This window comes from Gopherus flavomarginatus, chromosome 16 (genome assembly GCF_025201925.1).
Source record: "Gopherus flavomarginatus isolate rGopFla2 chromosome 16, rGopFla2.mat.asm, whole genome shotgun sequence".
Classification (NCBI taxonomy): domain Eukaryota; kingdom Metazoa; phylum Chordata; order Testudines; family Testudinidae; genus Gopherus; species Gopherus flavomarginatus.
The window spans coordinates 3,537,022-3,561,502 of record NC_066632.1 but is presented as its reverse complement, the minus strand read 5'-3'; the positions used below and the strand labels follow the sequence as shown (position 1 = coordinate 3,561,502).

The following is a 24,481-nucleotide window of genomic DNA, read 5'->3' as shown; positions in this document are numbered from 1 at the left end:
CCAGAATTAAAACGTATTCAAACTCTTGTCGGAGCCCAATTCGATTTTAAAATAAGATTCCTCCATACAGAGCCCAAACATCCATAACTTAACCAATTGGTCATGTAAAGTAAGTCCCATTAGACCCATGCAAGCCCCTGTGGACACTTATTTTGGTTTAGCTTAAATCTGTCCCTAAAAAACTCAGGCCCGATTACACACAAAGTCTGCATCTGTTTCACTGAGGCTCTGTCTGCGCTGAAAACTGCACCAGGATAACAACGTGCATTTCAGATCTGTCATGAAACCAGCGCAGGCTCCTGGACAGACTCCTCCCCACTCGAGCGCATTCAACCTCACCCCTTTGTGCACTCACCCAGCAGAGCTCTCTTGGCAAACAGCCCAGTGCATCCTGGGTATGCATCCCAGCATCCTCCAGCGGCCACATGGCTTGTGGGGCAGCTGCTGTTCATTGTGGGATCCCTCTCTAGTCCATCCCATAGCCCACCGCTCTCTTGTGTAATATGCACGCACAGAGGCCGTGCAGGGAAACATCCTTCTGCATTGTCCTGCTGCGTGCACAAGGCCCCAGCACTTTGACTTTGGCTGGACTGCAACTGTGGCACTTTTGCAGCTAGTCATGCAACACAGCTGCCTCCCTTATCCCTTACCTTATCCCAGTCCCCGGCCTGGCGCGACATCACTGCTGACAGGGGTTTGGCCGGGCCAAATTTGAGTGAGCGGCCCCCGTTGAAAGAGGTCAGCCCGTGGCCTCCAGCTCTGCAGCCTCTGGGACTGACCGATATAAACCCAATTCCAACCCATGGGCATCCACACACAAAGCTGCACTGGTTGTACTAACCCGATGTCGGTGAAAGTTGCCCAACTTCTGTGTTTAGACAAGCCCCTCAACGGCCCCCAAAGAAACTCGGCTTAAGCCAGAGCCTCTAGCGCTAATTTCGCTAGCTCAGATTAAAGTGTAACCGGTGGGACTTTAATATAGAGAAGGCCAGAGTGGACTGAGCTAAATGGTGACAGGTGATTTTCTACCTAAAAGCACCTGGCCCCAAGAGAGCTGCATTCGAGTCCCAGTTTCCCCATTTGGCGTCCTTGGTTCAAAGTTTCAGGCCACGTTGCCTCAGATTCCCCATTTGTCAAGCGCGGACGTTACCCTCCTTCCTGCAGGTACAAATACATGAGGACGTGGATCAGAGGCTTCCCACTTTATCAAAAACACACTAAGAACCGGCTGTAGGATTCGGCCCTGTTAACTACAAGACTCCTGTCCTCACGGCCTTCATGGGAGACCTGAATTTCTGGACCAAAAGAGAAGAGGCAGAAATATAAAAACAAGGCCACAGATGCATTTTAAAACAATGTCCGGCCAGTGCTGGAGGCAGCGACAGCGCCTGGGTCCCCAGGATCGTCCCCAAATATGATCTCAGTGGCAAACTGTCACTCAACACCCCATCGGCGATGATGGCAAGAGACACCCCATCCAGCTCTTGGCAAGGCACTGGGTCAGAGCGGAGCTGGAAGGATCTTTCCCCCTGGTGTCTCCAATTCCTACTGGATAATGGGAAACACGAATGCAGAAGGGACCAGCCCCGAGGGCATACAGCCAGCTGGTCCAGGGGGACCAGATCCGGGGGGGCGAGGGGGAACCCTGGAGGACCAAGAGATTTCTGGATACGGAGGTTGCCGCTGGACCAGGGAAACCAGCGAGGAAACACACGGCACAGAACTTACCATGCTCCGTACAGCAACTGGCACCTCCCCAAGGGACTAGTCTCAAATCAGTTTAATTAAAGTGTGCATGGGGGGAGAGGGGCATGGTTAGCCCTTATCCTAGGATGTGGGTGGGCATCGCAGGGTGAACTGGCCCTTTAAGGGTATTGGGTTCAGCTTTAAAGGGCCGGCTCCCTCCCGCAGGATCCAGCTCTGCCCTCTCCCTTATTTATCACAGTGGTACCCCCTGGCGCTGTGGGCACACGCCCAAAGGACACGCACTCCCTCCAGGCTCTGCCTTTGGTGACAAAGCCGTTGCTCTGGGGACCACAGCGGCGCAGGAAGGGTTAAGTCAATTTGGCTTCATTGAAAGTGCAGGTTCCCTTCGGTGGGGGCTGGGGGGGGACAGGTGATGCCACCTCCCCCAGAGTCCCACGCCCCCCCTTCTCATCTGGGGGGGGCGGTTCTTTAGGAGGAGCTGGGTCCTTCCATGCCGTTCTCCTCCTGGTCAGCTTTGAGCCGGGACAGAACCGCGTGGATCCGGAAGAGCGTCCTGGACTCCATGGAATAGTTCTTGTAGTTGTTCCTAAATAGGGGGGGGGGTGTTAATCACTGGGTGGAAACAGCCACAAATACACCCTGCCCGCCCCCACCCTGCCGGGGCCAGAGTCTCTTCATCATACGCAGCGGACTCCCCCACCACCTACCCCCATTGCAGAGCCACCAGTCAGCTTCCCAGTGTGCTGGCCAGTCCTGGGACACGGTGAACAAGAACCACCCATCTGAGTGGGGGCTGGCCCAGCCCCACCCCGAGCCCTGCCCCCCCAAATCAGCCACACAGCCAGCCGTCCGTCCCTCCATCCAACCATTCATAGCTGCAGCCCCTCCCCCAGTGCCTTGGAGTGGGGAGCGACCCCCCTGTAGACCCAGGAACCCTAGAGGGGGAGCGACCCCCATAGACACAGAACCCCCCCATGGCCCTGGAGGGGGGAGCGACACCCCTGTAGACCCAGGAGCCCCCAGAACCCTAGAGGGGGAGCGACCCTCAGACACAGAACCCCCCGATTGCCATGGGGGGGAGTGACCCCTCTGTAGACCCAGGACCCCCCAGGATCTTAGAGGGGGAGCAACCCCCATAGACACGGAGCCCCCCCACGTTGCCATGGAGGGGGGAGTGACCCCCGCACACACAGCTAGATGCTGCTGGCCAGGCCAGGCCAGGGTCGGGTGCAGAGATCCATCGAGGCTCCAGAGAACCACCCAGCTGGGGTCAGAGCGGAGCAAGATTGTTCCCCCCCTTCCTGCGCGATTATGGGAAATTCGGACCCCAGAAGGGAGTAGCCAGGTGGGGGATGGGGGCAGAGGAACCCGAAGTGTTGTCTGGTCCCACCAGCACAGGCAGGGCAGGGCACTGCCTGGGGGGGCAAAGGGGCAGACAGTCCCAGCCCCTCTGGCCCCCAAAGTGCACCTTAGCACCCCAGTGCCATCTGGGATATACCCGCTGGGGCTTCTGGGAACATTCCCACCATGGGCCTGACATTGTTGCAACACCCTCCCCCTAGTGTAGCCGGGCCCCACCTGGCTCGGCGCAGCAGCGGGACGGCCTCCTCGCTCCGGCCCTGCGCCAGGTGCAGCAGGCTGAGCTCCAGCAGCGCGTTGGGCACCAGGTAGTGATCGTAGCGGAGTCGCTTCTCACTGTCAGTGGGCAGGACAGACAGATGGTAATTCATGGGGGGGGGGGTCCCGGACCAAGAACTGCCCCAGGCAGCACCCTGGGGGCAGCACCCTGGGGACCCAGCACCCCAGACAGACCTGCAAGAGCACAGCGCCCTCCAGACACCCCCGGGCCCCTAGGAGGGGAAAGACCCCCCCACAGACCCAGGACTCCCCTGATTCCTAGAGGGAAGAACGCCCCCCCACAGACCCAGGACCCCCTGTTCCCTGAGGGGGAACCCCCCCATGGAGCATGGCACCTCTTGTGACCCCCAGAATGCAGTTCCTTGCCGGGCAGTGCCCATGTGCTGGCAGGGGCGTTATCCCATTGTGAAAGCCCATCAGTGTGTAACCCTGAGAACAGCAAACGGGGGGGGGGGGGAAGCAGAGCCAGCAGGACCCTCCCTCCATCACGTCTGCAGGAGTCAGGAGCCAGAGTCCCCCCACCCCTCCCCCATTCTGAGCTCCCGGGGGTGGGCGCCAGGCCGAGTCCCCCAGCAGGGGGCGCTCACCTGGCCTGCACGGCGCTGAAGCAGGCCTCCGCCTCGGCCGGGCTCTGCAGGTGCTTCATGCAAAGCCCCTTCAGCAGCAGCAGGAGGCACCGGTCGTCCGTCTGGTACTCGCTGGCTGTGGGCAGAGTTGGGGCGTCAGGGGGGCTGTGGCAGGGAGAGGCACCACCCCGGTGTGTCACCCCCCCCAGCCCTCCAACCCCTCCACACAGCCCTCCAAACCCCACACAGAGCCCCCAGCCCCATGCGCAGCCCCCCAGCTGTGCCTTCTACCCCCTCTGGCTCTGGGCAGAGATGGGGGGCCCAGTCTCTCCACTGCGGCTGAGACCCAGCGAACACGACGCAGCCACATGCATGTTCTTCATTCCCACCCTGGGGCCGGACGGGAGCTGCGCCCCCTAGAGGGGAAAGGCCCGGTGCCCCATTCCCACCCCCAGCCAGCCAGTCCCCCACCCTGGGGCCGGACGGGAGCTGGCGCCCCCTAGAGGGGAAAGGCCCGGTGCCCCATTCCCACCCCCAGCCAGCCAGTCCCCCACCCTGGGGCCGGATGGGAGCTGGCGCCCCCTAGAGGGGAAAGGCCCAGTGCCCCATTCCCACCCCCAGCCAGCCAGTCCCCCACCCTGGGGCCGGATGGGAGCTGGCGCCCCCTAGAGGGGAAAAGCCCAGTGCCCCATTCCCACCCCCAGCCAGCCAGTCCCCCACCCTGGGGCCGGACGGGAGCTGGCGCCCCCTAGAGGGGAAAGGCCCGGTGCCCCATTCCCACCCCCAGCCAGCCAGTCCCCCACCCTGGGGACGGACGGGAGCTGGCGCCCCCTAGAGGGGAAAGGCCCAGTGCCCCATTCCCACCCCCAGCCAGCCAGTCCCCCACCCTGGGGCCGGACGGGAGCTGGCGCCCCCTAGAGGGGAAAGGCCCGGTGCCCCATTCCCACCCCCAGCCAGCCAGTCCCCCACCCTGGGGACGGACGGGAGCTGCGCCCCCTAGAGGGGAAAGGCCCAGTGCCCCATTCCCACCCCCAGCCAGCCAGTCCCCCACCCTGGGGCCGGATGGGAGCTGGCGCCCCCTAGAGGGGAAAGACCCGGTGCCCCCATTCCCACCCCCAGCCAGTCAGTCCTCCACCCTGGGGCCGGATGGGAGCTGGCGCCCCCTAGAGGGGAAAGGCCTCACATCCTGTTACCTGGTGACTCCTGCAGCTTCTTCTCGGCCCGCGTCAGCGTCTCCAGCGTCCCCTCCAGCAGCTCCCGCTGCTTGCCTAGCACGGTGAAGCCGTTCCACATGTACATCATCTCCTGGGGAGGGACCAGGGGAGGGGTGTCAGGGCTGCTCACCCTGCAGAGAGGATCTGGACCCCCAGGACAGCCCCCCACATCCCCCGCTGGACAGTAACTAACCTGTCCTAGATTCCCTCCCAGTGCCCCCAGCCTCCCCTCGCCCTGAGCAGGTTCTAGCCGCTTGCACTCAGAGCCAATAGGAAGTGGGGAAACTGAGGCACGGAGAGGGAAACAACCCAACCAAGGTCATGTGGCAAAGATGGGAAATGAGACCCAGCATTCCTGACTCCCAGCCCCCTGGCTCTAACTACCAGACCCCACTCCCCTCACCGAGCCAGAGAGAGAATCCAGGAGTCCCGACTCCCAGCCCCTCCCATTCGCCAGTGATGGCACCAGTTGAGTCACGGCTTTTCCAAGCAGCATCCAGCACAACTTCCCCCCTCGAACCCCCTCCCCCACACTCCCTTCCCCCTCACCAGGGCTGGCACCGGCAAAGGGACCGGGCGGCTGCCCTTATAACGTCGGGCTTTCCGGATGGCAAACTTCTCCGTGGGGGGAGACTTGCCCGCGATCTTCTGCTTAAAAGATGACACCTGCCTGAGGGGGAAGAGAGACAGCTGGGCTGCGATCTGCGGGATGGGGAGCTGCACTGGGGGTCCAGAATTGGGGTCCAGAATCTCCACAGGCATCGAAAGCGAAGATCCCAGTTCTAGCCGACCCATTTGCCAAAAAACAGCCCAGCGACATGTGCCTGAGCCTGCAGGCAACCTGAAACAATGGCTCAGAGAGGGCCTGGTTCAGCTCCCAGTCTGTTAACTCTGGAACCTAATGCTTGCACATAGGCATCGGCAATACAAATGTGCGGCAGCTCAAACTATGACGAGAGCAAAAACCAGGCCCAGCTGGTATTGACACAGACGACCCGGGCAGATCCAGCTCTCACGCTGTGAATGATCTAATTTAATTTAACATGACCCCCGGCGTTTAGATCTGCCTGAAGTCAGCACCACGTTTCCAGCTGAGCCTGCAGAATTTAGCTCCATGGAAGATGAACCCTTCCAGAGCGGGGATAGAACCCAGGAGTACTGGCTCCAAGCCCCCCTCCCATTCTAATCACTAGACCCCACTCCCCTCCCAGAGCGGGGATAGAACCCAGGAGTCCTGGCTCCAAGCCCCCTGCTCTGACCGCTAGCCCCCACTCCCCTCCCCAAGTGGGGACAGAACCCAGGAGTCCTGTCCTACCCCCATGTCTGTCTTTTCTCTGTAGGTAGCCCCTGCCACTCCCCTACACACTTTGCACCTGGGATAGGAGGGGAAAGGAAGTGGTAAGATTTGGGGGGCCCCAAGCCAGCCAATCCCCAGGGTTGGATGCGGGACAGAGCCGAGCAGGCACGTAGAAAGGGAATTACCAGTGCAGTGCGTTAGGCTGAGGAGCAGAAAGGGGGACACGCAGCTTCCCATTCGGGGTCAGTGTTAGTCAGCAAGTGTCTGGGGGTTGGGACACACCCAGCCCTGCCAGTGCCCCTCACTCCTGACCCGCAGCCCCTGCTAGCCCAGCCCTGGGCTCCCCCCTACTCTGCCGGTGCCCCTCACTTCCGACCCGCAGCCCCTGTTCTCCCAGCCCTGGGCTCCCCCCAGCTCTGCCCATGCCCCTCACTCCCGACCCGCAACCCCTGTTCTCCCAGCCCTGGGCTCCCCCCAGCTCTGCCGGTGCCCCTCACTCTCGACCCGCAGCTCCTGCTAGCCCAGCCCTGGGCTCCCCCCAGCCCTGCCAGTGCCCCTCTCTCCCGACCCGCAGCCCCTGTTCTCCCAGCCCTGGGCTCCCCCCAGCTCTGCCGGTGCCCCTCACTTCCGACCCGCAGCCCCTGTTCTCCCAGCCCTGGGCTCCCCCCAGCTCTGCCCATGCCCCTCACTCCCGACCCGCAGCCCCTGTTCTCCCAGCCCTGGGCTCCCCCCAGCTCTGCCAGTGCCCCTCACTCCTGACCCGCAGCCCCTGCTAGCCCAGCCCTGGGCTCCCCACTACTCTGCCGGTGCCCCTCACTCCCGACCCGCAGCCCCTGTTCTCCCAGCCCTGGGCTCCCCCCAGCTCTGCCGGTGCCCCTCACTCTCGACCCGCAGCCCCTGCTAGCCCAGCCCTGGGCTCCCCCCAGCCCTGCCAGTGCCCCTCACTCCTGACCCGCAGCCCCTGCTAGCCCAGCCCTGGGCTCCCCCCTACTCTGCCGGTGCCCCTCACTTCCGACCCGCAGCCCCTGTTCTCCCAGCCCTGGGCTCCCCCCAGCTCTGCCCATGCCCCTCACTCCCGACCCGCAGCCCCTGTTCTCCCAGCCCTGGGCTCCCCCCAGCTCTGCCGGTGCCCCTCACTCTCGACCCGCAGCTCCTGCTAGCCCAGTCCTGGGTTCCCCCACAAGCTCTGCCAATACCCCTTGCTCCTGACCCACAGCCCCTGCTCCAAACCTATCCCTGCTGGTGCCCCTCACTCCTGACCCACAGCCCCTGCTAGCCCAGCCTGGGGCTCCCCCCAGCCCTGCCGGTGCCCCACACTCCCGACCCATAGCCCCTGCTACCCCAGCCTGGGGCTCCCCACCTACCCCTGCCGGTGCCCCTCACTCCCAACCCGCAGCCCACCCACCCCCAAAAAGGCCTGAACCCAGATCTCCAGGTATCCCTCCTGCCCCACCCCCGCATTTGGCACCAAGCCCTCTCCCCGTACCAGCACCGCCCACAGCCCCTACCTGAAGAGCTCCACCTCGCTCTCCCCGAAGGGCCGGGGCTCCTCGGGGGGCAGCATGCTGAGGAAGGCAGCTTTCATATACACGTACATGGCCTGCCAAGAGACACCGGCCTGACCCGTCAGTCTGGGGGTGGGGGGCTCAGACCCCCAACGGGACGAGGACGGGCCCAGAACTAGCGGCCACAGAGCAGACAGCCAGGCCATCCGGCCTTGTTAGATGTCCAACTCTGGAAACGTATGGGAGACCCTATAAAAAACCTCCCACTGCTGCCGCGAGCCGGATGGGGGTGGGGACTGAGCAGGGGGCGCTCTCCCCCACAGTCAGTGCTGGCCCCAGGGTGGCACTAGGGGGCGCTGTGCTGAAGGGAGCAGGGGCCCAGCAGGGGGCGCTCTCCCCCACAGTCAGTGCTGGCCCCAGGGTGGCATTAGGGGGCACTGTGCTGAAGGGAGCAGGGGCCCAGCAGGGGGCGCTCTCCCCCACAATCAGCGCTGGCCCCAGGGTGGCACTAGAGGGCGCTGTGCTGAAGGGAGCAGGGGCCCAGCAGGGGGCGCTCTCCCCCACAATCAGCACTGGCCCCAGGGTGGCACTAGAGGGCGCTGTGCTGAAGGGAGCAGGGGCCCAGCAGGGGGCGCTTTCCCCCACAATCAGTGCTGGCCCCAGGGTGGCACTAGGGGGCACTGTGCTGAAGGGAGCAGGGGCCCAGCAGGGGGCGCTCTCCCCCACAATCAGCGCTGGCCCCAGGGTGGCACTAGGGGGCGCTGTGCTGCAGGGAGCAGGGGCCCAGAAGGGGGCGCTTTCCCCCACAATCAGTGCTGGCCCCAGGTTGGCACTAGGGGGCACTGTGCTGAAGGGAGCAGGGGCCCAGAAGGGGGCGCTTTCCCCCACAATCAGTGCTGGCCCCAGGTTGGCATTAGGGGGCACTGTGCTGAAGGGAGCAGGGGCCCAGAAGGGGGCGCTTTCCCCCACAATCAGTGCTGGCCCCAGGGTGGCACTAGAGGGTGCTGTGCTGAAGGGAGCAGGGGCCCAGCAGGGGGCGCTCTCCCCCCACAGTCAGTGCTGGCCCCTATGCCCCAGGGTGGCATTAGCGGGCGTTGTGCGGAGCACTGACAGACCCTCCCCAATAAGCCCTGTAGTCCCCAACCCCTCACCTTGGACCAGCGGTTCTCCTTGCTCAGCAGGTCGGCGTAGAAATAGGCCATTTTCCACATGCCCTTGTAGGCGTAGCACCACATCAGCTCCCAGTAGCACATGTGGTGGAACTGCTTCCAGGCCTGCTGGGCCGAGCAGCCAGCCTCAAACCTGTCGATGGCCTGTGCCGAGGCCGAGAGCGTCAGCAATGGGCCTGGGGCCTTTCCCCTCTAGGGGGCACCAGCTCCCATCGGGCCCCGGGGCAGGGGACCGGGTGGCTCAGGGGGTGGGGAATGGGACATGGGGCCTTTCCCCTCTAGGGGGCGCTGGCTTGGATGGGAATGGGGTCTTTCCCCTCTAGGGGGCGCCAGCTCCCATTTGGCCCCAGGGCAGGGGACCAGGTGGCTCAGGGGGTGGGGAATGGGACATGGGGCCTTTCCCCTCTAGGGGGCACTGGCTCCCATCCAGCTCTGGGGCAGGCGACCAGGTGGCTCAGGGGGTAGGGAATGGGAGATGGGGCCTTTCCCCTCTAGGAGGCGCCAGCTCCCATCGGGCCCCAGGGCAGGGGACCGGGTGGCTCAGGGGGTGGGGAATGGGAGATGGGGCCTTTCCCCTCTAGGGGGCGCCAGCTCCCATCGGGCCCCAGGGCAGGGGACCAGGTGGCTCAGGGGGTAGGGAATGGGACATGGGGCCTTTCCCCTCTAGGGGGCGCTGGCTCCCATCCGGCCCCGGGGCAGGCGACCAGGTGGCTCAGGGGGTGGGGAATGGGACATGGGGCCTTTCCCCTCTAGGGGGCGCTGGCTCCCATCCAGCTCCGGGGCAGGCGACCAGGTGGCTCAGGGGGTAGGGAATGGGAGATGGGGCCTTTCCCCTCTAGGAGGCGCCAGCTCCCATCGGGCCCCAGGGCAGGGGACCGGGTGGCTCAGGGGGTAGGGAATGGGACATGGGGCCTTTCCCCTCTAGGAGGCGCCAGCTCCCATCGGGCCCCAGGGCAGGGGACCGGGTGGCTCAGGGGGTGGGGAATGGGAGATGGGGCCTTTCCCCTCTAGGGGGCGCCAGCTCCCATCGGGCCCCAGGGCAGGGGACCGGGTGGCTCAGGGGGTAGGGAATGGGACCTGGGGCCTTTCCCCTCTAGGGGGCGCTGGCTCCCATCCGGCCCCGGGGCAGGGGACTGGCTGGCTCAGGAGCACCTCCCGTCCCAGAGCCTGGCTCTCTGAGGGGGTCCCCCAGGCGAGGGGTCTCTTACCTCGCTGATGTTCCCTTTGATCTCCTCTATCCTGCCGGCGAAGAAGAGGAAGATGGCACTCTGCAGAGGGGAGAGGAGGGAGCCGATGGGTGGGGTACAGGGTCCCCGGGGAGGGACACCGTGGGGGATGCCAGGATCACTCAGGAAGCGAGTTGTGGGGGGCTCAGCCCAGTGATGGGGGGTCCCACATGCCTCCATACAGCAATCGCAACACGGGGGGCTGAGAGTCGGGAGTGAGGGGCACCAGTTGGGGTGGGGTGGGGGGCAGTTCTTTCCACTCCCTAGTTTTAGCCGGGGCAGCAAAACCCATCAGGAGGCCAGAGTGTGGGCACCTGGGGCAGCCCCAGTTATCCCCAGTGAGGACAGACCCCCCCCCCGGCCCTCCCACCCCGCAGGGGGAAGGGCCCCGCCGCCCGGCCCCGTACCTTGGGATAGCGAAGCAGGTAGGGTCTCAGCAGGCTCTCAGCTTCCGTGAAATCATCCTCCCCGATCCCTGTGAGGGGGCAAGGAGGGGTCAGCCTGGGGCAAAGCCACCGCCCCAGGGTCTGCCCCCCCGGATGGGCCTGGGGGATCTGAGCTGGTGCCCCCCAGGGGAAAGGCCCCGTCCCCCGCCTGCCCCAGCGGGCCATAGGCCTACCCAGGATGAAGGTGAGGAAGGTGTAGTAGCAGAGGAGTAGCATGGTGCAGAGCAGGGCCCGCAGGTTCAGGGTGGTCGCTCCCTCGTGCAGCTGCTGCAGCCCGTAATCCTGGGCAGAGAGACACAGCGGGGGGATTAGGCGCCATCGCCCTTACACAGTCCCAACGCGCCACCTGATGCGGCCACCTCTGGGGCAGCGCAGCCTGCCACTGCCACAGCCACACACAACAGCAGGGCCAGGCGCCCTCTGGGGGCAGCTGCAGCCCACCAGGCCAGAAAGAGCTGGGGGAGGCACAGATACTCACTCACACACACCCCCCAAACACCACCCCGAGAGCAGGGGGAAGCGGCAGATACTCACGCCCACCCCCAATCATGGCCCCGAGAGCTGGGAGGAGGGGCAGATGCTCACTCGTGCCCCCCCAACACCACCCCGAGAGCAGAGGGTGTGGGGCTTAGCCCACGGCTCCATGTCTCTCTCTGGCTGAGGGGCACTGCACATCCTGGCTGTGGGGCTCTGGCTGCAATGGGGGTGGGAACGGAGGGAAGCCCCATACCCCAATTCCTGCCCCCCAGACACACTGCAGCTGGCTCCCCAGGCCCTCTCCCCTGGCAGGACCCCCCACAGAACCCCCCTTCTCAGCAGTGACCAGGGGAACCCCCATCGCAGGGACCTGCAGACTGAGCGGGGCAGCCCCTCCCTCAAGGGATGACGGGAGCCCCAGTTAGGGGCTTACCTTGTCCCCTGAAAACCCCGCAAATTCCAGCAGCTTCAGGATCCGCGGAGGGAAGAGAGAGAGCGTCTGGGGAGGGAAGAGAGGAATGAAAGGCCCCGTGTCCCGTTCCCGTCAGCCCCCCGCCCTGGGGCCGGTTCAGAGCCAGTGCCCCCTAGAGGGGAAAGGCCCCATGTCCCGTTCCCGTCAGCCCCCCACCCTGGGGCCGGAGCGGAGCCGGCGCCCCCTAGAGGGGAAAGGCCCCGTGTCCCATTCCCGTCAGCCCCCACCCTGGGCCCGGAGCGGAGCCGGCGCCCCCTAGAGGGGAAAGGCCCCATGTCCCGTTCCCATCAGCCCCCCACCCTGGGCCCGGAGCGGAGCCGGCGCCCCCTAGAGGGGAAAGGCCCCGTGCCCCATTCCCGTCAGCCCCCCACCCTGGGGCCGGAGCGGAGCCGGCGCCCCCTAGAGGGGAAAGGCCCCATGTCCTGTTCCTGTCAGCCCCCCGCCCTGGGCCCGGAGTGGAGCCGGCGCCCCCTAGAGGGGAAAGGCCCCGTGTCCCGTTCCCGTCAGCCCCCCGCCCTGGGGCCAGAGCGAAGTCGGTGCCCCCTAGGGGGAAAAGGCCCCGTGTCCTGTTCCCGTCAGCCCCCTGCCCTGGGGCTGGAGCAGAGTCGGCGCCCCCTAGAGGGGAAAGGCCCCGTGTCCCATTCCCGTCAGCCCCCACCCTGGGCCCGGAGCGGAGCCGGCGCCCCCTAGAGGGGAAAGGCCCCGTGTCCCATTCCCGTCAGCCCCCCACCCTGGGGCCGGAGCGGAGCCGGCGCCCCCTAGAGGGGAAAGGCCCCGTGTCCCGTTCCCGTCAGCCCCCCGCCCTGGGGCCGGTTTGGAGCCGGCACCCCCTAGAGGGGAAAGGCCCCGTGTCCCGTTCCCGTCAGCCCCCCGCCCTGGGGCCGGTTCGGAGCCGGCACCCCCTAGAGGGGGAAGGTCCCATGCCCGGTTCCGCACCCCCCTTCAACAGTAACTCACCAGATTAAAGGCACCAATGCCCAGCGCCACCCCTCCCTCTAAGTGTACGTGAGCAGCACCGGCTGTGCAGTGACTGGACTGGATGAAACTGCTCAGTTCCCTGGAAAAGAAACAGGAGAGTCAGAGAGAGCTAACCACTAGCCCTCACTCCCCTCCCTGAGCCGAGGAGAGAACCCAGGAGTCCTGGTGCCCAGCCCCCTGCTCTAACCACTAGCCCCCAATCCCCTCCCCAAGCTGGGGAGAGAACCCAGGAGTCCTGGTGCCCAGCCCCCCTGCTCTAACCACTAGCCCCCACTCCTCTCCCTGAGCCAGGGAGAGAACCCAGGAGTCCTGGCTCCCAGCGCCCCCTGCTCTATCCACTAGCCCCCACTCCCCTCCCTGAGCCGGGGAGAGAACCCAGGAGTCCTGGCTCCCAGCCCCCTGCTCTAACCACTAGCCCCCAATCCCCACCCCGAGCCAGGGAGAGAACCCAGGAGTCCTGGTGCCCAGCCCCCCTGCTCTAACCACTAGCCCCCAATCTCCTCCCCAAGCTGGGGAGAGAACCCAGGAGTCCTGGTGCCCAGCCCCCCTGCTCTAACCACTAGCCCCCACTCCTCTCCCTGAGCCGGGCAGAGAACCCAGGAGTCCTGGCTCCCAGCGCCCCCTGCTCTATCCACTAGCCCCCAATCCCCTGCCCGAGCCAGGGAGAGAACCCAGGAGTCCTGGTGCCCAGCCCCCCTGCTCTAACCACTAGCCCCCACTCCCCTCCCTGAGTAAGAACCCAGGAGTCCTGGTGCTCAGCCCCGCTGCTCTAACCACTAGCCCCCACTCCCCTTCCTGAGTAGAGGACCCAGGAGTCCTGGTGCCCAGCCCCCCTGCTCTAACCACTAGCCCACACTCCCCTCCCTGAGTAGAGAACCCAGGAGTCCTGGTGCCCAGCCCCCCTGCTCTAACCACTAGCCCCCATTCCCCTCCCTGAGCAGAGAACCCAGGAGTCCTAGTGCTCACCAGTGCACCACACTGAGTGCCTCAGGAAAACCCTCACATTTCCCACCTTCACAATACAAGAGCCCTTCTGAGGCTGAAGGCCCCGTCCAGGACCCCCTCCCCCCTCAGCTGGCCCCGAGGCAGCAGCCTGAACACGGGCCCCTCCCCTAGCCCCACCCCGTGACATCACTCACCTGTAGATCAGGTAGCTGCTCCGCACCTTGATCCCCCCTTTGAGGAAATTCACCATGTTCTCGTCCTGCAGGGAGAAGGGGGAAGTGAACAGACCCCCAGGGAAAGGACTCCTGGCCCGGCGCTGAGCTGCAGCCACCTCTAGGGTGGGGCAGGGGGGCTGTTTATACAGGGACCCCTCGCCCGGTGCTGAGCTGCAGCCACCTCTGGGGTGGGGCAGGGGGGCTGTTTATACAGGGACCCCTCGCCCGATGCTGAGCTGCAGCCACCTCTGGGGAGGGGCAGGGGGGCTGTTTATACTGGGACGCCTCGCCCGGCGCTGAGCTGCAGCCACATCTGGGGTGGGGCCCGGGGAGCCACGTAGCAACTTGGTCTAACATTGAGACAGGAAACAAAGGCAAATCCTTGGAAGTGCCCTGGGGCCTGACCTGCAGCGCCCCCGAGTGGCACCCTGGGGCCAGCACGGACCGTGAAGGAGGAGCACCCCCTGCGGAGCCCCCACCCGCTCCCTGCAGCACCTGGGATTTAGCTGGGGACCCAGGTGTCCTGGCCCCATGGGGGGGATCCGGTACCTGCAGGAAGGTCAGGGCCGCCCGCTGCAGAAGACACTCCGCGTAGCAGACCTCGGCGTGCAGCTCCACTGTGAGGGAGAGTGACAGGGACTGGGGGCAGGGCCTGCTCATCCCCAAGCCCTGCCCCCCTCCAGCGACACCGCAGCCCCCTCCCCAGAGTCGAACCACCTCTCCCTCAACTGGGGATAGAACCCAGGAGCCCTGGCTCCCCGCCCCCTGCTCCGATCACTAGACCTCACTCCCCTCCCCAGAGCCAGGAATAGAACCCAGGAGTCCTGGCTCCCAGCCCCCTGCTCTGACCACTATACCCCACTCCCCTCCCCAGAGCCAGGGATAGAACCCAGGAGTCCTGGCTCCCGACCCCTTGCTCCAATCACTAGACCCCACTCCCCTCCCCAGAGAAAGGGATAGAACCCAGGAGTCCTGGCTCCCGACCCCTTGCTCCGATCACTAGACCCCACTCCCCTCCCCAGAGAAAGGGATAGAACCCAGGAGCCCTGGCTCCCGACCCCTTGCTCCGATCACTAGACCCCACTCCCCTCCCCAGAGAAAGGGATAGAACCCAGGAGTCCTGGCTCCTGACCCACTGCTCTCACCCCCGACGCCCTGCGGCCATGCCCTGCATCTCTTACCCTCGGTGAATGAATCCGCCTTGCTGACCAGGCTGGAGAGGGAGCCGGTCACGCTGGATTTCCTCCGAAACCTGGGGGTAGGAGGAAGGTGGCTGGGGTGGGGCAGCTACATTCCCCCACCCCATCTCTCCCTACAGGCCTCCCCATCCCTGCCTGACCCCCAAGGTCAGTAACTGCCAGGGAGGGGGGTGGGATTTTCTACAGCGAGGAGGCTGTAACTGGAGGGGCTCCCCCATCTTTGCCCCACGGCCTCCCAGGCCCCAGGCCCCTGTGGGGTTAGGTCCCCGAGCCCTGGGAAACTCCTCCTTCTACTGGGCAGTGGGTCTATGACACATGATGGGTGGGTCCGTTCCAGCCAGCAGTGGGACTGGTGCAGAATGGTGCCCCCCCGCACCCCATCCCGGGGGTCCCATTGCCAGGCCAGCCTCCTGCTCACGCCCCATCCAACCACCAGCCCCTGTGCGGCTGACCAGCTCCTGGGCCCATCTCCTTCCCGCTCTCCCCGGGCCTTCCCCAGTCCCTGCTACCCCCACCCCGATGCCAAAGTCCCACCCCCACCCCCACCTCCCGTGTGCCCCCCACACCCACCTCTGACAAATCTCCTGCGCCTCCTTCATGGTCTGCCCGGCCTGCACAATGTCCTCGTGCTCGAAGGTCATCATGGCCTGCATCTCCAGGATGGTGGCGTAGACCAGGGCGTGGTACATACTCTCCTTGGTCCTGCCAGGAGCAGGAGGCCGGTGACAGGAGAGAGACCCCCAGCCCCGCCCTCCCCAAGGAGCCCTACTGTGCCGTAGCTCACGGTCCATGGCCCAGGGTTGGGGGGAGGCCCCTGATGCCCATTGGGATGCAGCACTGGGGGTGGGGAGGATTGAAGGACCCCCACCCTCAGGCAAGGGCGAGCTCCCCGACGCACCCTGCAGATGCCGGGAGCCCTCGCCCCACTGCGGAGGATCAGGGACAGGGACCGGGGCCAGGGACCACGGGCAGCTCCTCCACTCACCTGGGCTGCAGCTTCTCCAGACTCTCGTCGAAGTGGTTGCACAGGAAGGCGTTCATGGCTTCCATGCACTCGTCCAGGGCGGCCGCCAGGCCAGGCGGGGGGCTGTGGGCGGGGAGCAAAGAGGGGCTGGTTAGAGAGTCAGAGATTCCAACCGAAGGGCCCTAGTCTGACCCCCCGAGTTCCTGCCGGCTGGAAATGGCACCGATCTAGGAAAACGTCCCGTCCCGGTGTGAAAATCCCCTGCGCTGGAGAATCCACCACGGCCCTGGGGCGATGGGTCCAGGGGTTAACCACCTTCCTGGTTAAACTCTGCACCTTCGCTCCTGCCCAGCTGCCATCTCCTGCGCCCTGCTGTGCGAGACAGCAGAGCCGCTGTTACGTGCTGGCTCCCCGCGGCTGGGGGCAAGTCGCCCCTCGCCTTCCCTTCGGCACACAAAACAGATGGAGCTCCGGGACTCTGGCTCTATGGCAGGTTTTCCTCTGCGCGGCTTCTCCCTGACCCCGCCCTGATTGACCAACGTCCTTCCTGAACCGTGGACACGAGTCACAAGAGTGGCCAGACTGGGTCAGAGCAATGGTCCATCCAGCCCAGCATCCTGTCTGCTGACAGTGGCCGTGCCAGGCGCTTCGGGGGAGTGAACAGAACAGGGAATCATCAAGTGACCCAGCCCCTGTCAGCCTTTCCCAGCTTCTGGCAAACAGAGGCTGGGACGCCATCCCTGCCCAGCCTGGCTAATATCCTCCGTGAATTTATCCAGTTCTTTTTTGATCCCTGTTATGGTCTTGGCCTTCAGAGCATCCTCTGGCGAGGAGTTCCACAGGTTGCCTGTGCGTTGTGTGAAGAAATATTTCCTCGTGTTTCTTTTAAACCTGCTGCCTGTTCATTCCATTGGGTGACCCCTCGTTCTTGTGTTAGGAGAAGGAGTAAATAACACGTCTTTATTCACATTCTCTACATCCCTCATGATTTTATAGACTCTCTCATGTCCCCCCTTAGTCATCTCTTTTCCAAGCTGAACAGTCCCAGTCTTATCAATCTCTCCTCGTACGGAAGCTGTTCCACCCCCCAATCATTTTTGTTGCCCTTTTCTGAACCTTTTCCAGTTCTAATACCCCCCTTTGGGGCTGGGGCGACCAGAACTGCAGGCACCATTGGGGGTGTGGGCGTACCATGGATTTATATAGTGGCCTAGTGATTCCAGGGCCAGACACAGGTAAAATCACCTCTCTGCTCCTACTCCAGATTCCCATGTCAGTGTCCCTGGTTCGCATTGGCCCTTTTGGCCCCGGTATCGTACTGCGAGCTCGAGTTCAGCCGATTTTCCGCCAGGCCCCCAAATCTTTGTCAGAGTCACGGCTCGCCAGGACGAGCCCCCCAGCCGCTAAGCAGGACCTATTTCTCATTCCTAGATGATTACACTGGCCGAATTAAAATGCAGCTTGTTTGCCGAGCGATCCCGGTCGCTCCGTATCAGTGACCTGCCCTCGTCATGATTTATCCCTCTCCCGTTCTTTGTGTCGCCCGCAAACTCTGATGTTTTCTCGCAGGCCGCCGATAAAAATGTCAGATATCGTAGGGCCAAGACCCGGTCCCTGCGGGACCCCACTAGAAACACGCCCGCCCACGGCAATCCTCCATTTGCAGTTACATGTCGATCCCTCTCAGTTACCTGCTTTATAATCCACTTCCCCTGGACCACACTGAATTGGGACCGTTCTAGTTTTTGCAATCTGAGCGTCATGCGGTACCAAGTCACGGAAATCCACGTACATGATACCAGCCTCTCGCCTCTGTCAACCACATTGGTCATCTCATTCAAAAATGTCCCATTACTTCGACAGGATCCATTTTCATTAGCCCCTATTGGTCGGCATTCGTTACATTACCCGCCTTTAATCCTTTATTAATAGAATCCCGTCTTGCCAGTATCCTTCCTGGGCTGTCAGGCAGCTGACAGGACTCTAGGAACCCAGGTCAGCCCATTTATCCTTTTGAAAGCCTGGCACAACGTTAGCTTCCTTCCACTCCTTGGGAACGTCCCCACCGTTGTTAGGGGGTTTATTCCTCCCCCCTCTCACTTCCCTGGCCCTTCTGGCATGAACAGAGCAGCAATCCCCGAAGTCCGAAGGTGCAAACGACTCGACGTCTATTGGGGTGGAATTCCAGCAGCTTCAATCCAAGTTCCTTTTTCCTTATTTTCCAATCCCAATTTATGTCCTGTTTGCCCCTAATTTATATAGTAATATTCTCAGCTACTCCTTAACCAATCGTTCTACTAAAATGTACCTAACCCATCCTAACGTATTGTGACATGATTAGCTAACCAATGCCATCCCACCACCTTCATTAGTTTACACCCAGCAAACTTAATTGTACAGCGACAGAAAATCACAGAACCAGACAGAGACCCTGCAAACAAACATACAAAACAATACAGAAGTGAGGATTTCACAGCTACATCTACACAGACATAAGGGTTTTCCAGCTGTGTCTATTGATAAGTGAGTTCTTGCCAGACAGAAAACTGTCAAACTAAATTTCCTTTTACATGTTTTAGGCTCTTCCCTTTCTCTGGAGGTGACAGATCAAATCACCTTCCTAACAGCCCCCGGTTGCCTTATTTCAATGTGACTAGTTTGGAATGTGAGGATGTGACCAGACATTTCCCAGCTTATGGCTGCCTCTGCTGCTTAGCTGAAGAACCAGGCCTGAGACTGTCACAGTAAGAGAAGGCCATTACACAGACAGATTGTGATTTTTGATTCTTTCTTTTATACCTCTGTAACTCGCTAAGTGATAAAAATACACCGAAATTCTTAAAGTCTAGGCCTTTGCAGACAGGCCTGAATATCTATAGCCTAACAACTGTTACAAGGCTTAACTCCTTGGCCAACTCTTTTCAAACTCTAGGATGCAAGTGACCTGCCCTGGTGATTTGAAACTGTCTAACTTTTGCAGCTATTGTTTAACATCCGGTTGCGTTATTGTTGGACTAGATAATATTTCATCATCATCAAGGACGTGTTCTGGCTTTTTTCCCAAACACAGAACAGACATTGATTTATTAGCAAGGGCCGCAGGGTCTGTTGCAGGAAGAGAGTGTACGTAGCATAGATGCAGTTAAGGGGCTGGTGAGTTGCAAAGATGGGAGAGCCCAGGGCTGGGCTAGCAGGGACTGCCGGTTGGAAGTGAGGGGCACTGGCAGAGCTGGCGGGGAGCCCAGGGCTGGGCCAGCAGGGGCTGCGTGTCAGGAGTGAGGGGCACCAGCAGGGCTGGGGGGGAGTCCAGGGGCAAAGTGGGGGAGTGGACATAAAAAAAAAAGGCGCCACCTGCTGCGGCGCTTGTACTCACCGGGCGGCGCTCTGAGTCTTCGGTAGCACTTCAGTGGTGGGTCCTTCAGTGCCACCAAAGACCCAGACCGCCACCGGGTGAATAAAAATTAAAAAGGTGCCTCTAGCCAGGGAAGGGATTCTCGGCCAGGGCTCACGGGGCCCTGGGGCAAACTGCCCCATTTGCCCCCAACCCCAGACAGCCCTGTTCAGGGCTGGGACTGCGTGTCGGGAGTGAGGGGCACCAGCAGAGCTGGGGGGAGCCCAGGGCTGGGATAACAGGAGCTGCAGGTCGGGAGTGAGGGGCACCAGCACAGCTAGGGGGAGCCCAGGGCTGGGCTAGCAGGGGCTGCGGGTCAGAAGCGAGGGGCACTGGCAGGGCTGGGGGGGAGCCCAGGGCTGGGCCAGCAGGGGGCTGCAGGTCGGGAGTGAGGGGCACCGGCAGAGCTAGAGGGAGCCCAGGGCTGGGATAACAGGAGCTGCAGGTCGGGAGTGAGGGGCACCAGCACAGCTAGAGGGAGCCCAGGGCTGGGCTAGCAGGGGCTGCGGGTCAGAAGCGAGGGGCACCGGCAGGGCTGGGGGGGAGCCCAGGGCTGGGCCAACAGGGGGCTGCAGGTCGGGAGTGAGGGGCACCGGCAGAGCTAGGGTTTCTCAGCACTTTTCTCTCCCTAGGCCCAGCACTGATCCCCCAGCCCCCGTTAACATGGACTGACTTCCCCCTCCCCCAGCTGCCAGTCCTCACTGCCCCCCTAGGCCGAGGCCAAGGCCTCGGGGCCCTGCTGCCCCTCTCCCCGTGGCCACCTCGGTGCTCTGTTTGCTGAAGGCCACAGCCGGCGGCGCTCACCTGAACCGGTGCCCGGGAGTGCTGAGCAAACACAGGCTTGGCAGGGCCCTGCCAGCGCATCCACCCCACCTTCTCCAAACAGGGCAGGGCCCCCGCCCGCCCCTCCACGCAGGGCAGAGGAAGGCTCTGGCCTGCGGGGGCCAGGCTGGGCTGGGTACTGGGCTCAGCTGGCACCTGTTCTCGCGGGCCCCCCCCCCCCGACAGGATCCGGGATCTCCCACCATCTGGAGCACAACCCTGGTCACAGGCCTGGTGCCACGCTCTGCTCCTGGCAGACACGGGGCTGCTGGGCTTTGCCCCCCTCCACCCTGCATTCCCCTCCTCTGGGCCCCCCAAAACGCACGGCTGCATCGCAGTGCCCTGGGGGAGGAGGGGCCGAGGCACCTGCGGCCAGGGGCCCAACTGGGCTCGTCCTGACAGTCCAGGGGGAGGGCCCCAGCCCCCCTGTAAACCTTCCCCCAATACCCCCCACATCATCCTGCTCCCCTCCCCCAACACCCTCCACCCCACAGCAGCATGGTCCCCTCCCCCAACATTCTCACCCCCCCATCCGCTGTGCTCCCCCCCAAACCCAACCTCCCTCCCGTAGCTCTGAATCCACCTCCCGGTCTACGGGAGCCCCCCCCCCGCCCAAAATCGGCCCAGCACCTGTCACGCAGCAGGGACCCCCCAGATCCTGGCTGCCCGGGGGTGGGAAGGCGGATCCCCCCCGGACTGACCCAGTGAGGGAAGGAGGCTGGGTGCACCCAGGTGACCTGGACCCCCGGGGAGCAGACACGGGGGGGGCAGCCCCGGGCAGAGGGACCCGCCGCGGCCCCCCAGTCCCGGCTCGGGGGCTCCCCCGCTCGGGTCTCTCACCTGCCCGCAGCGGCCGCCAGGGCCATGACGGTCCGGTCCGGTCCGGTCCGGGAGCAGGAAGTGGCTCTGGAGGAATGTGCGGCCGGGACCGGCGGGGGCGGGGAAGGGAGGCGGCTCCGCCCTGCAGGTGCCAGGGACTCACCTGGCCGGGTCCCCCCCGGGCGGGGATCCGGCCCCGGGTACCGGGACTCACCTGGCCGGGCCCCCCCCGGGCGGGGATCCAGCCCCGGGTACCGGGACTCACCTGGCCGCCCCCCCCCGGGCGGGGATCCGGCCCCGGGTACCGGGACTCACCTGGCCGGGCCCCCCCCGGGCGGGGATCCGGCCCCGGGTACCGGGACTCACCTGGCCGGGCCCCCCCCCCCCCCGGGCGGGGATCCGGCCCCGGGTACCGGGACTCACCTGGCCGCCCCCCCCCCCGGGCGGGGATCCGGCCCCGTGTACCGGGACTCACCTGGCCGGGCCCCCCCCGGGCGGGGATCCGGCCCCGGGTACCGGGACTCACCTGGCCAGGCCCCCTCTGTACAGATCCGGCCCTGGGTACCAGGGACTCACCTGGCCGGGCCCCCACGCAGGGATCCGGTCCCAGGTACCAGGGACTCACCTGGCCGGGACCCCCCGGGTAGCGGGACTCACCTGGCCGGCGCCCCCCCCCCGAGTGGGGATTCGGCCCTGGGTACCAGGGACTCACCTGGCTGGCCCTCCCCCAGCGGGGATCCGGCCCCGGGTACCGGGACTCACCTAGTTGGGCCCCCCTGGGCGGGGATTCGGCCCAGTACTGGTGACTCACCTGGACAGGAGCCGTGGGCAGGGATCTGGGCCCCAGATACCGGGACTCACCTAGCCGGGCCCCCCCCCGCAGGGATCCGGCCCCGGGTACCAGGGACTGACCTGGACAGGCCCCCCCCGGGCGGGAATCCGGCCCCGGGTACCGAGACTCACCTGGCCGCCCCCCCCCCGCGCAGGGATCCAGCCCCGGGTACCGGGACTCACCTGGCCAGGCCCCCCCCCACGCAGGGATCCGGCCCCGGGTACCGGGACTCACCTGGCCGGGACCCCCTGGGCGAGGATCCGGCCCCGGGTAGTGGGACTCACCTGGCCGGGGCCCCCCTCCTGAGCAGGGATTCGGCCCCGGGTACCAGGGACTCACCTGGCCAGGCCCCCCCAGGCGGGGATCCGGCCCCGAGTACCAGGGACTCACCTGGCCGGGCCCACCCCAGGCGGGGATCAGGCCCCGAGTACCAGGGACTCACCTGGCTGGGCCCGCCCCAGGCGGGGATCCAGCCCCGGGTACCAGTACTCACCTGGTTGGGCCCCCCTGGGCGTGGATCCAGCCCCGGGTATCAGGACTCACCTGGTTGGGCCCCCCCCGGGCACGGATCTGGCCCAGGGTACTGGGGACTCCCCTGGACAGGATCTCTGGGCAGGGATCTGGGCCCTGGGTACCGGGACTCACCTGGCTGGGCCCTCCCGGGCAGGGATCCGGCCCCAGGTACCGGTACTCACCTGGCTGGGTGCCCCCCCCCCCCGGCAGGGATCCGGCCCTGGGTACTGGGGACTTACCTGAACAGTTCCCCCCCCCGCCCCCTGGGATCTGGGCCCAGGTACCAGGACTCACCTGGCCGGGTGCCCAGCCCCACGTGTCAGGGACTCACCTGTCATCCCCCAGCCTGAGTTCTGGGCAGGGGCAGAGCCCATCGGCCTTTACACCAATCTGCCCCTTGTTGGGGGCACAGATGCTTCCAGCGTAGTGCTTTGGTGTCAGTTTGTGTGAATGGGGCCAGTTATGGGTGGGGGGCTGGGGCAGGGGCCAGGCCCGAGGCTGGGCGGGAGCCTTGCTGCTGGGCCCTGGGCTGGGAGTCTGGAGATCTCGCTTTGAGTCCCAGCTCCTCCATAGACTCCCTGCATGACCCCAGGCCAGTCCAGCCCCAGCTCTGTGCCTCAGTTTCCCCTCCCCTCCTTTGTCTATTGAGACTGTGAGGTTTATGGGGCAGGGACACCTCTCAGTGCGTGTCAGTGCAGCGCCCGGCCCAACTCAGCATCTGGGCAGCATCCAGCCCATGTGGCCCTGATCCCAGTCGGGGTCTGGGCAGCATCTGACCCATAAGGGCCGATCCTGGTCAGGGTCTGGGCAGCACAATGGGGCCCTGATCCCGGTCAGGGTGGGGGCATCTGGCACAATGGAGGGGCCCTGATTTTTGCTGGGGCTCCTTAGTACTGCTGGGGTGTAACTAATACATTGTAGACCCGAACTGCCGGAAATCTCCAGCGCCCCCGCACAGCGAGCGGCCCGGTCCTGGAGCCCAGCAGCTCCTGCAGGCCGCAGAGGGCCCCAGCTGCCCTAGTGTGGCCTTGCTCTGATCCCAGCTGCTTTGCACAAATGTGGCCAAACCTGCTTTCTGGGCCTGCCGGGTAGCTGCAAGCCCAGCCCCTGCTGAGCAGGCCCCTCTGGTGGAGCCTGGGCTTGGGCTTGGGCTCATCCAGCGTAGCTTAGCCAGGGCCCTCAGCTTGGCTCACCTGAAATGACTCAGCCCCCAGGCCCAACCCAGAGGTGGCTGCATTTCAGCACTGGGCGAGGGCTCCCAGCACCCCACCCCGAGGCAGCTGCGTTCCAGCGGCCAGCGAAGCCATCCAGCCCCACTGCTGTAAGAGGCTTTGAGGGGTGAACGACGCTAGAGAAAACCCTGCATTAGCCTGTCCCACAGCTCCAGGCCTTGTTCCCGCTGGGTTTAGCCTAACGGTAACTGTCTCCAAGCACCTCCTGCCCCTGCAGTGCCATGCAGAGCGCAGCCCTGGCAACCACAAACACAGCCCAGGGGCCCCCAGATGGTGAAGTGGGAGGGGCCCCCATTCCTGGAAAAAGGGCTAAGCCTTCCCTCGCTGACCCCCAGCCCCCAAGCGCTAGCAGGCTCAATCACCAGGAGGTGGGAGGGATACAGAGGCATAATGGGGCCTTAGTCCACACCTGGTGTTCTTTGGTGCTACCCTAACTCACCTAATACCATACAGCGCCTAGCGCACAGGTCCCGCTCCATGACTAGCCAGCTGGCCCTGGGGAAGAGAGCCATGCTCCTGTAGGGAGCCTAGGCCAACCCGTCCCCTCCCAGCACAGGCATGTTCAATCATCCACACTTTAAAATAGCTCTCCCCTGCCCCGGCCGCTCGCAGCTTCCCCCAGGCGCGGGTTAGAAAGAACACGCCGGAGACGGGAGCTTTTAGGAGGTTCTGACCCGTCCTCGTCACCGAGTGGCGGGGGCAGCTCGTTTATTTCACATTCCATTCATAGCACCCCAACAAACAGTGGGTGTAAAACAGCGGTTTCAGCCTCGACCGGGAGAGAGGCCGGCTGGCTGCCTGGGGGGACTGGAAGCTGTGGGGGAAACCTACACCCGGGGCCAGGCCTGCTTCAT

The 24,481-nt window shown here is 64.2% G+C and overlaps 1 protein-coding gene across 2 annotated transcripts; it reads right to left on the bottom strand.

Moving 5' to 3' along the window:
• Positions 1-23,649, bottom strand: LOC127035484 (tetratricopeptide repeat protein 39A-like). 2 transcript variants are annotated; one of them, XM_050925417.1, is made up of 18 exons: positions 23,589-23,649; positions 16,040-16,141; positions 15,625-15,756; positions 15,037-15,107; positions 14,405-14,472; positions 13,835-13,899; positions 12,675-12,774; positions 11,679-11,744; positions 10,942-11,050; positions 10,730-10,797; positions 10,305-10,364; positions 9,079-9,240; positions 7,931-8,022; positions 5,675-5,795; positions 5,105-5,216; positions 3,933-4,047; positions 3,286-3,402; positions 1-2,293 (listed from the first exon to the last, which is right to left on the bottom strand). In XM_050925417.1, the coding sequence occupies exons 1-18, from the start codon at positions 23,630-23,632 to the stop codon at positions 2,176-2,178; spliced, it is 1,722 nt and encodes a 573-aa protein (XP_050781374.1). In that variant the 5' UTR covers positions 23,633-23,649; the 3' UTR covers positions 1-2,175. The 2 variants fall into 2 exon arrangements, with proteins under 2 accessions (XP_050781374.1, XP_050781375.1); XM_050925418.1 differs by lacking the exon at positions 23,589-23,649 and adding an exon at positions 21,072-21,117.
• Between the last annotated feature and the right edge of the window lie 832 nt (positions 23,650-24,481).